Consider the following 13,380-nt stretch of genomic DNA (forward strand, 5'->3'; position numbering starts at 1 on the left):
GAAATAAATATCTGGTGTAGTTCTAAAATGTAGTAGCTGCTAAGCTTAAAAACACCTTGTAAAGTGTTTATCTCCAATAAATTCTAGGGTTTTTGAACTTCGGGATGTTATATATGCAATTAAAAAATCAGTATGATTCATAGTAAATGTAATGAACAGCATATGTGTAATGAATGAAGTCCACTGGAGGCAAGTAGAAGTGAGAACTAGTGATGTGACATTTGAGCCGAGGCGTCGGAGCTTGTGTCGAGAAAAAATGGGTGTGTCAGATGAAGCCGCGATTCGAGGCTTGTGTTGTTAACGTGAAAATCATGTGACTAATGACAAACGAGGCCTCAGTTTGTGTGGATACGTCATCGGTTCGGTCCGAGTGTCGCTTCCGGATAAAGGCGGTTCAAAACTCGCGCCGCCTTGTGTGTGTTGCAGGAGTAGTAGAAGCAGTTGTAGCAGTGTCAGAGTCAGAGAGTTAGAGAACTATCATTGTCATTGTCATTATTGTGTCATATATGTTTTAGGGCTGTATATTATTACATTATATCAGGTTAGAATAGTTATAGTATATTGTTATTATTAATTATAGTAGCTATATTATAGTCTTGTTATATTAATTAGATAAGATTATTTGGATTGCTCTGGATTTTTGGATCTGGACTGGATTGCGCTTTTTGATTTGTTTGCTTTTTGTGACCTCTTCCTTTTTCCTGGTAATGGACCAGCAAGAAAGAGGAAATCCTCCCCTGTCTGGGCTCAACAGAAGCATCAGTGTACTCATTTACACCAGCTGGCACTGGCATTTCTATGTTCCCCTGCATCCTCTGTTCCTTGTGAAAGGATCTTTGAGAAGGCTGGAGAGATTTTGTCCGATAAGAGGAATCGTCTAAACCTCAACACACTTGAAATAATTCTGTTTCTCAATAAAAATCTATTGTAATCCTTCCTTCACCCACCCCAGACTGCAGTGTTGCAGTTTGCTCCTCTATATCCCCAGTCCAATAAGCACAACACTGCACTAAACCTAGTAACAGTTCACTGCACAATAAACCCCAGAAACAATTTTTCCCAGCCCAGACCATTCTGTTGCAGTTTACTCTATTACACTCCCTCCACCATAAGCACTGCACTCAACACAGTCTCACTGTTGTTGTTCATACTATCACTATCCAAACAATTTATGAATAATTAATTAACTGTGTGTGTGTGTGTGTGTGTGTGTGTGTGTGTGTGTGTGTGTGTGTGTGAGACAGTTGTCTCTGCACAAGTAAATTCAGAGAAAGATACATATTTTATATTATACCCAGGCAATGGACAAATGTCTGCTCAGGTCTTTTTATTATTGCAAATGAAAGGTTACAGACATTAACAGTGAGAAGAAAATAAATAAATAAAACAGACCGGGGGGAGGGGGACACACACTGGTTCAGAATGAATTAATGTGTCTGCTATTTCTTTGCACAGTAGCTAGGTGTCACTAGTGAGCAATGCTGAATGAAGCTTCGAGTAATGAACCTTTGGCTGAAGCAATGGGCTGCGAGGTCTCAGTGGTTCAGGAAGCCTAATTTTGCCATCACTAATGAGAACCTAAATGCAATTTATTCCAAAACGTGATCAAACATAATACAGAGGCATGGAACTCAAAATAAGAACATAAACTTACACAACATAACGTGAAACATTCAATACTCGACAAAAACACAGTGCTAAATACACAAAAGACTGATGACAAGACAAGGGACACCTGTGAACAATTAAACAATGACCCAATGACAACATGACACAACAGACAAGGGAAAACATGGCAGGATCACGTGACTAGAACAAGGAACAAGAAACAAAACCCACAATGTGACAATATGTCTGGGCTTGTTGTTTTTCTCTAGGTGTGTTGTAGTATATATGGGTGTGGCTTTATAAAGAAGTTTAACTGATTCTGAAACAGTGCTGAGTGTGAAGTGAACTTATCAACGCATTTCTGAAATACAGAGGCCACACAATCCTGAAATGACTCTTCAAATCAGAAGGAATACTCTCTACTGCAGGTGAGCAGATATTTGGAATGTGTCAGTGTCTTTGCAGATCTTTATCTTATACACAACCGCAATGTTAACTTTCACTTGTGATTTACTATGAAAGGCAAATCGAAAATGAATCATATACCTATATAGAACAAAGCTTCACTTTAAATATTAAACGTATATATCTTACCTGTCCTTACTACCTCTCCAGGAATTACAATGTTCTGTTGTACATTTACACAGAATGACACTTATCTATGAAACAATAACCTTTAAACTCAAATATAGAGATAATAAAAAAAAACACAACTTTACTACAATTGTAAGGGAGCCTCTGTGTTTCTTGTCTGTTTGGGCGAGTTTTGAGCATGTTTAGTTCTGTTTAGCTTGGTCTGATTATCAGTTACAGCTGTCACCCGTTTCCTTGATTGGTTTGTTCAATGCTTTCAGTCCACATCATGAATACCCAGATGTATTGTTGTTTTTCAATAGTGAGTGTTGTTTTTGAGTTGGTTATGTCCTTAAACTCATTGTATGCAAACGAAGCATGAAAATCTTATTAGACTTTTTTTAAGCACAAAATGAATAAAATTAAAAACAAAAAAAATAAAAATTAATCCAAAAATCTTTACTTTGAACTGTCAAATGTCACTGCTTTGCAATTAGTTGACTGACTAATAATAACAATATAATAATAATAATAATGTTGACTGTCATTGTTTGTTCTATCTTGTCATTGCGGTTCTTTAAATTTTCTGTACTTAGTCTTTTTTTCAATCTAGTTTTACTTCAAAGTTCGACTTAGTGTATTGCAAAATACAAATCGCTCCAAGGCAACAGGCAAATCATTTAGTCAAATCGGATAGTACCCTAGCAAACAGTCATGCCCTGTGTACATTCTTCACTATAGCAACCACCTTGCTGCATCTGAAAGCTGTAAAATGCTTGTAAACCATTTATAGGTTTTTGTGGAGGAATAAGAGAGTGTTGACATTTTTTTCCCCTTTAGCCTGTTTCTTCTTTGGCTGATCAACAACCCTGCTTTGGAAAAAATATCACAGATGTTGCAGTGATCCCAAAATATTTTTTGCAAATTTGCTGAGAGATGGAAAGGTTTGTTTGTAATTTCTCCACCAAACTAATGGGTCTTCATTCGGGGAACCGCCTTTTCCTCAGCATAGCGGCACATTACAATTATAGATACACTGCTTCCTGGTTGTTGTTGTGCTGACAGAACTTGAAAGTCAAAATCCTCCCATACGCCACCTTTAGCTGTAGCTGATGAAGTATGTGGGGTCATTGGAAGAGTCACGAGGCGCGTTTCCATTAAAGATTTGTGCAAAACTTTTTTTTTTTTTTTTTTTTGGTTCTAAATATTGACAAAAACTATTGCGAAATAACGGCATTTCCATTAACCAATGTTATGCGACTAAAACTTAATTTTTTCCTCTCGCGATAAGGCATTCCAAAAATCATGGCATCGGATGTTGGTAAGTTTATATATATATATATATATCACAGTCACGTACCGCACTAGACATTATTATTATTAATGGAAGGAAACGTAGGCGTGTTATCCAAGCATTAATGGCATGGAAAGACCCTTATACTGTGAGCGGCTCATATGAGGAGTTTCTGGACTTTTCTCACTCATTTCTGCTGCGAGGTCTTGATTGTGGCATTTATTTGAGGTTTAGAATCCAGTATTCCTGTAATTATTTTGTCTTATATGAATTTAATAAAGAGCTCTGTCTCGTATTCTGTCCAAACACACCGCGTCATCTACGTCAGGTGACCTGTAAATGCGCAAAAACTGTTTCCATTGCAGTTTTGCGAAATATTCCTTTTTTCGAATTGCCTGAAATTGACATGTTTCCATTGAGCATATTTTCAATTCGCGCAATTTGAAGGGTAATGGGAACGCGCCTAATGATGAGGCACAGCTTGCTGTAGGTACAGAGACAGACCCTAGGACAGATGTGGTGGTGCAGCAGCCTTCTCTGATGTGGCCAAGTGGACATTTCAGTGCATTTCAGGCAGGAGTTGCTTTTTCATGACTTCTACATGATCTTTGTCAAGTAAATGCAAGGTGCTTAAATTTAATGTCAAGGAAGGTGCTGGCAGCGAGACTGTGTATGGTTTCAACCCCACGGCATCTGCGCTGACATTGCTGTGCCAGTTCTGTGGTAAAAGAGCTGCCTTGACGCTCACTGGCAGCAGTTGCTCTAAGAAGCAGTGATACTAGGGGAATTACCTGTGAGACAGAAACGTGTTTTTCTGCTGATACTTCACATATTGCCTCTTCAAAAGGTTTCCAGGCCTCAATGGTTAGGTGGATAACAGATCAGTCACAGGTCACTCTTCCCAAGTAGACAGAGGGCTGTGGTAACATGTAGAAAGCTGAATTCCACCTGGTTTCAACTGAAACAATCAGTTTATGTTCTGCCATCTTCAGTTGCTTTTGTAGCTGTTTAAGCTTCTCTGTGGCTTTTGTGCTGTGGTGGAAAAATGATACGATTCTTCTGCAGTTTTCCAGCAGGTGAGAGATCTCAGGAGATGCTTTTATCGCATCTTTTTTCACGAGTTCAGAGTGTGGTCGAAACATGGGTAATGCCTCCACTCAGACTTATGCTCTGCAGAAACCATATTAGCACCATTGTCTGTGACATCTGCACGCACCCTTTGAGTTGCCCCATTCTTCAGATATTCTTTTCAGCTCTGCACTAATATTGTCAGCTGTGCAGTGAAATTGCAGGTTTCTAGCACAAATCCCTACATTTGCCAGTTGTCAATGAAATGACAAGACACAGTTAGAAATGCCTCTGTGGACCTTGAGGGCACATGTCTGTTGTGAGAATCACATGGGTAGCTTGTTGTAATGTTGCCATTACTTTGTTTGGTAGAAAAAAAAGTGGTAGACTAGTGGTAGACTTTGCAGTGACCATACATTTAGTTAATTGTACCGTCCATCAACTTTTTCCGGCTAGGGATTTGGTAACGTGGATCAAGAGTCTTGACAACTGCAATAAGTCCTCTGTCTTCAACAATTGAGATTGGCTGGAGGTCCCTCAGTATCATCTCTACTATGCTTCTTGTAATTTCTGATGCTCTCTGGAAGTCATCTATAAAATACAATACATAAAGCTGTTTTACAGGCATACAGAATTTATTATGGTAATAAATCTCCCCCAGGTATTACTTGACACTTAAACTACAATTTATTTAATAAACAATTAAGCAAAAAAATTATATATATATATAGGCCTAAATAAATAAAAAATATGTTCATGATTTCATTAAGGATATCTACTATAAGATACAAGATAACAGAAATTGATATAGGCTAATAAAAATGTATAAAATGTATTGATAAAAATCCTTCTGTTTAAATTAAAATGTCCGGTTTAAACCTTTAGATCCATATGCAGTGTAATATTCTGCTCCTCTTCAAATATAGGCCTATGTAATGACTTAATATCTGAAACAACATATAAATAAAGGTGACTCAACTTTTTTTATTTAAATAATTCAGTTAATCTAATGATAACTTGGTTCCTGGATAATGCCTCTATGGAGGGACGTCATGTGCTTTTTAGGGTGTTTTACTTTTAGATGCTTTAGATGTCATGTTTGTGGTATTGCCACATCAAAGGCTTATTGTTTTTTTTTGACAAATGTCACATGGAGCTTCGTCGTTGTTAACTGGAGTGAAATACCTTCAGATTGTGCTTCTTTTTCTTTCAGTCATGCTGACTGTGCTTTCTTTGACTGACTGTGAGTGTGACTGACTGAGTGCGTCGTGAAGTCATGAGCGGCAAGCGCAGACACAGCGGAAGAAGAAATAGTTCCCATTGACAATCTTATTTATATAAATATTATTATACTATATGGCCTACTACGAGTATACAAATAATTCTAAAATCACTTGTTTAAAAAAAAAAAAAAAAACCAGGGTGGATCGCTACTTCTATTTGAGAATTGATCCTTTTGATACAATGCCAGTATCGAAAATACCGATACCTTAGGATCTATCCGCCTATGCCTACTCATAGCGCATATATGCAGTGAAAGTTCCCATTCGAAAGGGGATTCTAACCACCCCTACAAAATCCGTCTGGATGTTTCATCGCTCAGACTTCATCTGACCAGTACTAATCCACCAAGTGCTATTATACCCAAGCAAAAACAGTAGAAACACATCATACTGTGATAACTCTTTCCCCGCCATTGACAAGCTGTTCCATCTTTTATGACACAACGCTTCCCTGTCATTCACAGAATTTACCGGCTATCCATCTAGAAACAAGCGACAGAAGGAGAGATCAGGGCTGCTTTTAACTCCACTATTAGACATAACACAACACTCATGAACTTCCATAAGCACTTCCCCTCGGAGGAATCCCCACAACCATTTTGAAGTGCATTCAATTTTGTCAAGTGGGCGAGGGAAGTTTATTTATAATTTTTTTAATAATTATTTTGTTTGTTTATACCCTCAACCCCTCGCTTTTGACTGAGGGAGTGAGTCTACTCACCATGTACACTTCAGGCAGATTCATAGACAACAATGCAGCATTACTGTGATGTCACAGCAGATTGCGCATAATTTACCCCACCCCACATGACTCTAGTGTATGATATTGGAGTTATTTTGTTATAGATACCATAAACTGACTGATACAGTTGATTGTATTGTTATCGTTTTTTGTGCGTTTTATAATATTTTATATCTCATATAACTAAATGAATATATTTTAAAGGTCCCGTGTTATGCCCCTTTTCACAAGATGTAAAATAAGTCTCTGATGTCCCCAGAGTGTGTATGTGAAGTTTTAGCTCAAAATACCCAACAGATCATTTTTTACAGCATGTTTAAATTGTCATTTTTGGGGGCTCAGAAAAACACGCTGTTTCAGTGTGTGCCCTTTAAATGCAAATGAGCTGCTGCTGGACGACGCAGGGGGCGGAGCTTCACAAGCTCCCGCTCAGTCTCAGGACAATTTATCATAAAGATATCATAAACTCTCAGTAACGGTGTTCATTTCGATTCGGACAATAATGCCTACAGAGTCAGAGTTCTGTATAGAGATGAAACAGGTATGGTTTAGTAGTTTATTATAACGTATTTGTCATCTGCTTGTATGTATCCATTATTAATAGCCTACAAGTCTGCTGTCTGAATGATGATCAAACATATACTGATGAGTTTAATAAAGTTTATTGTACATCACACAAAAGATGAAGCGTCAGTTTTACTTCAGAAAATCACCGTAAGAGCTGAGTAAACACAGTAAGTTATTAGAAGTGCGCAAGTACATAAACGAATTTCGGTAGAGTTGAGGGAGCATTCCTGTGGGCGGAGGTTAGTCAAGAAACGGGTCTAGTGACATCATTAAAGAAGGAAGTAGAGGGATGTAGTCCAAACGAGCCGTTCGATGTAGTCAACTTCTGTTAAATAAAATATCTCGCTTGGCATTGAACTTTGAGCTTTATAATTTTACAGATATTATTTATACTCTAACAACAACATTACACACTAACTAAAGTTTGAAACATGGGATCACGAAGAACGGGACCTTTAATATTTGTCTTTATTTCATTGTTAACAGCCTAATTATACACTTATGCCTATAGAATGGTACTCTGGTAATCCAGAGTTCTCGCAATAGCACAAATTGAACTTGCTCAGCGAGTTTCTCTGGCGTCGAGTAATGATGCTCATATGGATGAACACCAGTTGTTTGAAACGGCTTTGGCCGCTACAATGAACGGCTTATAATCTAAAAGAGGAACAGAAGACGGTGCTCAAATCGTTCCTTTGCAAGAAGGACGTTTTTTCTGTTTTGCCGACCGGATACGGTAAGAGTCTAATCTACCAGTGAGCGCCGCTGGTAGCGGAGCGTATGGGGCTTGTTGTGATTGGTCGTAGTGTTATCCAGTTGCGTGCAGTGAGATTTTCAAATGTATGCTTGGTGCCGCCCCTCGAGCTGGCCGAGCTTCATTAGTCGACGCCGGACCATTAATCTCTCAGATTTGGGTCTGGATTTCCAGGCTAATAGAATGGTGCACAAAACAAATTCCTGAGGTAGAAAACTGTAAATAATAATTCAACTCCATTGCGGATTCCAGTGATCAAGGGCCATTTAAACACATTTCAAGGGTTCTGTCTCTAGTGGGCACTCATGCAACGATTGCAATGACGTACATCCGAGACAACGAGACGAGGGAAAGGCATAAAAATTAAACACAGCCCTGATTTTCTCAGCTTTTTGTTCAAAATGTTTATTTTTTGTGAAACCTACCAACATATAAGTGTTGATAAAAAAAAGGAATGCATGAAGCTAAAATAAAACATTTTTTTCTTTGTTTAAAAGCAGAGGCTAGTCATTATTTTTATATATTTTTTGTGCAGATATTCATTTAACAATATTCTGGGGGCCATGACAGTTTGGTGAAAATGATCAAAAACGCTGTCAGCGGATGGCAACTTGATTAAAAAAACACCTTGAATTGGAGACATTCTCTTGTGTCTTAGGAAGACAAATATCCCTTAAAACCACACAATCATAACATTAAACAACAATAGCAAGCATTGCATGAGCAAGAAAATAAGTCAAATCAGTTATATAAAATATATAAAAAAGACAAAAATGAATAATAATAGTAAAAATATTAAATTAAATTATAAATTAATATATGATTGAAATGAATAAATGCTATTAAACATGACAACTATAAATGACTAATGATTATAAAATTAAATCATAAATATAGAAATAAAGGAAATTAAACGCAACACAAATTATACCGTATATAACACAATCCTATTGAGGATGATTTGATCCTTTGTTATGATAACATGATCATCATGTTTTATGTCAGCTTGAATCTTGCTGTTATTAAAGCAAAATGAGGACAAATCATACACTAAAACATCCTCAAATTCACGTTAATTTTTTCAATTCAACTTTACACGCAAATTGTTAGGCTGTGTACGGAAGCCCTGAACCTGGTAAAAAAAGAAAAGAAAACTTATCTCGTCATTTCGAGATATTAACTTCTTGTTTCGACATAAGTCGTTATTTCGACATAATTAGTCGCTATTTCGACATAACTCGTTATTATGAGATATTAAGTCGTTATTTCTAACATAATATTGTTATTTTGACATAAGTGGTTATTATGAGATATTAAGTCATTATTTCGACGTATCTCGTTATTTCAACATAACTCGTTATGAGATATTATGTCATTAATTCGACATATCTCGTTATTATGAGATATTAAGTCGTTATTTCGAACATAATATTGTTATTTCGACATTAGTCATTATTATAAGATATTAAGTCATTATTTCGACACATCTCGTTATTTCGACATAACTCGTTATTATGAGATATTAAGTGTTTTTTTCGACATCTCATTATTTCGACATAACTCATTATTACGAGATATGAAGTCGTTATTTCGACATAATAAGGGGACATTCCTACATGTCGCGGTATGTTCTGCTGCGTCGGTCTTCCACTATTGCAGTGTGAACTGATATCCAGTGGGCTATAAACTTTAACACAATTCTTTCTGGGATCCGTTAAGTACAATGAAACATTACTGGACAAAAAACATAAAGGTAGGCAAATTCTTAAGAATTTATTGATTTAATTACCAATTGTTTAATTATTGACTACTTATTACAACAGCATTGCATTTATTTATTTATATAACACAATATGAGTAACATCTCTGTAATATATTAATAATTTTGAATAAATAATGATACAGTCAGATAGCCTTCATATTATCAACAAACAATAAACCAAAAATTCGACAACTCATTTGACAACACAGGAAGAACTTGTTGATATCAAATGGTTGGAACAAATGTACAAACATTAGGATTTTTTTTTAAATGTCTACAAAACACATCAGCTTTTGTCCTCGCTTTCAGAGTGGAAGAGGTAGAGAGACTGAAATTCATAAATTGAATAAAACGAATTGTTTGTTTTTAACTAAATAGGTCTATTTAATAATACTAGTTATTTATCTTCTCCACCTCAGTGATACAATTAATTTGTGAAGCAACATGTGAAAATATACCCGTCCAATCTGCGTCAAGAAAAAAAAGTCAGAACTGCTATCAAGTTCATATGTTTTTGTAAATAGTCTTGTTCAGTTAGCCACGCTACTTGCCTGCACGGTGCATATTTAATGTAACAGGTGTAATAATATTTATGTTTCGGGTGCGGATCGGACACGTACGGCACGGGCTTACAGCGGGTCCAATAGCCAAGACTATTTCAACCAGAGCATGTGAGCAAAGTGGAGCGCTGTTCAATATTGCGCTCTGCCAGTGCGATCCACTCAATCGCTCACGGGCCCGGCGAACCCTCCACTCTTGTACCGCTCATGCCGCTCATAAATCAGAAGAAAATATATAGCAGACCATATATATAATCAGGACATGGAGGCGCCGACGAGATCACTTGCATCGCTCATGAACAGGAGCTTGTCTCATAAATGAACCAAAGGCTACTTGCCTTACAGACATGAGAAATATAACTAAAGAAAGCTTGAAATACTTTTAAATGAAACCATTCAAAACAAAAATAAATGGTCTATTCTCTGAATATTAAATGTACATATCTCTCTTGGAGCGTTCTTTACTGCAGAGATGGCGATTCAGCACCATCAATTTCATCTTTGCAGCCGACACTGACACCGAAATCTCTAGTTTATTAATAAACAATTAAAATGTCTCCTTGCTATTTTTGACACATTCATAATCATTACTTCTGCTGGTTCTTTGTGGCAAGCTTAATGCGTGCAATTGATTGTGGAATAGCCTATAAATGCTCATTATGGTTTAGTATAGGCCTATTCTCTCCAATATATATTAAACTTAAGTATTTAAATTAATAAATGTGTGATTAGTTGACTAATGGGTTATAGCCCACTGGATATCAGTTCACACTGCAATAGTGGAAGACTGACGCAGCAGAACATACCGTGACATGTAGGAATGTCCCCTTATTATGTTGAAATAACAAGTTAATATATCGAAATAAGATATGTCGAAATAACGACTTAATATCTCGAATTAACAAGATAAGTTTTCTTTCTTTCTTTTTTTTCACGATGCTGTTCAGGGCTTCCGTAGCTGTGAAATGTGATATAATCGTGTATTTATATCCAGACATTTCTTTATTTATTTATTTTTTTTCACTCAGCTAACACCAGATGACATGAAAAATCCCTTTAGTCGATAATGGAAGGTCACACTATACCTTCATTTAAGGGTGGGACAATTCCAATTTCTACCGAGGTCTTAGATTGCCTTTCACTTCTTGACATTGTATGGTCCAACAAGTTTGAGAATGAGAACATTGACCCAGATGATGCCAAGAAAAAAGAAGCAGATTTTCTCAAAGGAGCTCCACCACAGTGGCTGCATTTTTATTGGTCAGAAAAGGAAGCCACACAATTTGTGACAAGGAATGGCTACAACGATTTGATTCAGTTAGTTAACAAAAACAAAAGGAAAATATGGAGTGTCATTGATATGCCCTTGATTTACCAGCCAGGGAGTGGCGGTTCGACACTCGCAATGCAGGTTCTTTGGAGATTTCGAAAGGAACTCAGATGTGCCAGAGTGGCAGACTCTGCCCTGGATGTCACAGAGCTTTCAAAGCAAGTGGTCAAGCTTTTTCTGGTGGGAGATGATTGGGATCAGAACACTGTGCTGCTTTTGCTGGACATCAAGGAAAAGATGAATGAAGATCAGCCATTTAAAAGAATTCTCCAGGAACACCTGATCAAGGAAATAAATGGGCAGAACATCAAAGCAAACATTCCTGTCGTGATTATCCTAAACTGCATCAAAAGGGACTTTACACGATCAGATGAGTTCAGTCTTGAGGCAAACCTGTCTGAAGATGAAGAAAAAAGACTAAGGGAAAAACACAATGAAGTTACTGAGAAACATGAAGGATATGACAAATTCAGGGGCTTCAACAGAATGCTTGGAAATTTTAGTGAAAAACCACACTATCGGTCAGTTCTAAAATGCGCCAAACCCCTCACATCTTCCCCACAATTTTGCATGCTCCCAACACCAAATGGTGGCAAAATACAAGTAAAAAAAAAAGACATTTTCTCCAAATCCTGTCTTGACATACTATGGGCTAACATGTATGAAGATGAGCCATTAGATCGTCTGTCTGCTAAGGACCTAGAGTGTGAGTTTCTTAAAGGAGGTCAGTCCCAGTGGATAGACTTTTACTGTTTGGAACATGAAGGCTCCTTGTTTGTCAAGAGAGACCTCTATGACTCCTTGATCCAGCAGATCAATGTGCAGCAAAAGAGCCAATGGAATGTGACAACCATCAATCTGTTTCACCACCCAGGTAGTGGAGGATCAACACTAGCTATGCGGGTGCTGTGGGACTTGAGGAAACAGCTCAGATGTGCCAGACTTCAGCCAGACAAAACTTCTGACATAATGATAATCAAAAACGACATCATCAGCCTTTTCAAAGAGGGAGGAGAAAAGAATCATAACACAGTGCTTCTCCTTTTGGATGTTGGGGAAGAAGGAAAGAAAATATCACGCCTCTTGCATAAGGAGCTTCAAAAGAGAAGTGTTGGAGATAACATTCCTATGCTCATCATCATGAATGTAGAAGGCAAGAAAACAATTCCCAAAAGCACCACTGTGAAACTCAAAATGGAGCTTTTACAAGAAGAAATAACTCTGTTTAAGGAACACAAGGCAGTGATCAAGGACAAGCATGGAGAGGATTCTGAGAAGTTTCATAGCTATAACATAATGCTTGGAAACTTCAGAAAAGATTTTGTTAAAAATCTCATAAAAAATGACATTAAACGTTATGCCAAAGCCAACAAGAATTCTACAAACACAAAACTCTTCTCATTTTTAGCCCTGCTAAATTCATACATACCAGGCTCCTGCTTGCATGGAACTTTGTGTCAGGAATTCTTTGCAAGTCAGCAGTCTCATGAAACATTTGAACAGATAATGACTCCGTTCATGGAACTTTTGGTGATATACACAGCAGAGCACTGTGAGGACAGATGTGTCCGTATTGCTCATCCTATGATTGCTGATGCTTGTATGCAAATGCTGTTTGCCTGCTCTATGACAAGAGGTGACATAACATACAAATTTCTGTATTCTATTGTGAAAGCATTAAAGAAGCAGACTGACTTTCTACACATTTGCAAAGACCTTCTGATCACAAGACAAAAAGGTGAACAAGAGGATGACAAGTTTTCAACACTCATTCTTGACATCATGGAAGAAGACCCCCAAATGGCCAGCTGTGTTGACGTGTTGAAGTTTGCCTCGAAT

The 13,380-nt window shown here is 37.3% G+C and overlaps 1 protein-coding gene across 1 annotated transcript; it reads left to right on the top strand.

Annotated features, from left to right (window-relative positions):
• Positions 1–1,811: 1,811 nt before the first annotated feature.
• LOC307168598 (uncharacterized protein) lies at positions 1,812–13,097 on the top strand (the record flags this gene model as incomplete). The annotated part of the gene is made up of 3 exons (XM_079888727.1): positions 1,812–2,036; positions 11,240–12,818; positions 13,085–13,097. The coding sequence occupies exons 2-3, from the start codon at positions 11,278–11,280 to the stop codon at positions 13,095–13,097; spliced, it is 1,554 nt and encodes a 517-aa protein (XP_079744853.1). The 5' UTR covers positions 1,812–2,036; positions 11,240–11,277.
• Between the last annotated feature and the right edge of the window lie 283 nt (positions 13,098–13,380).

This window comes from Squalius cephalus (genome assembly GCF_949319135.1).
Source record: "Squalius cephalus genome assembly, chromosome: 12".
Taxonomy (NCBI): domain Eukaryota; kingdom Metazoa; phylum Chordata; class Actinopteri; order Cypriniformes; family Leuciscidae; genus Squalius; species Squalius cephalus.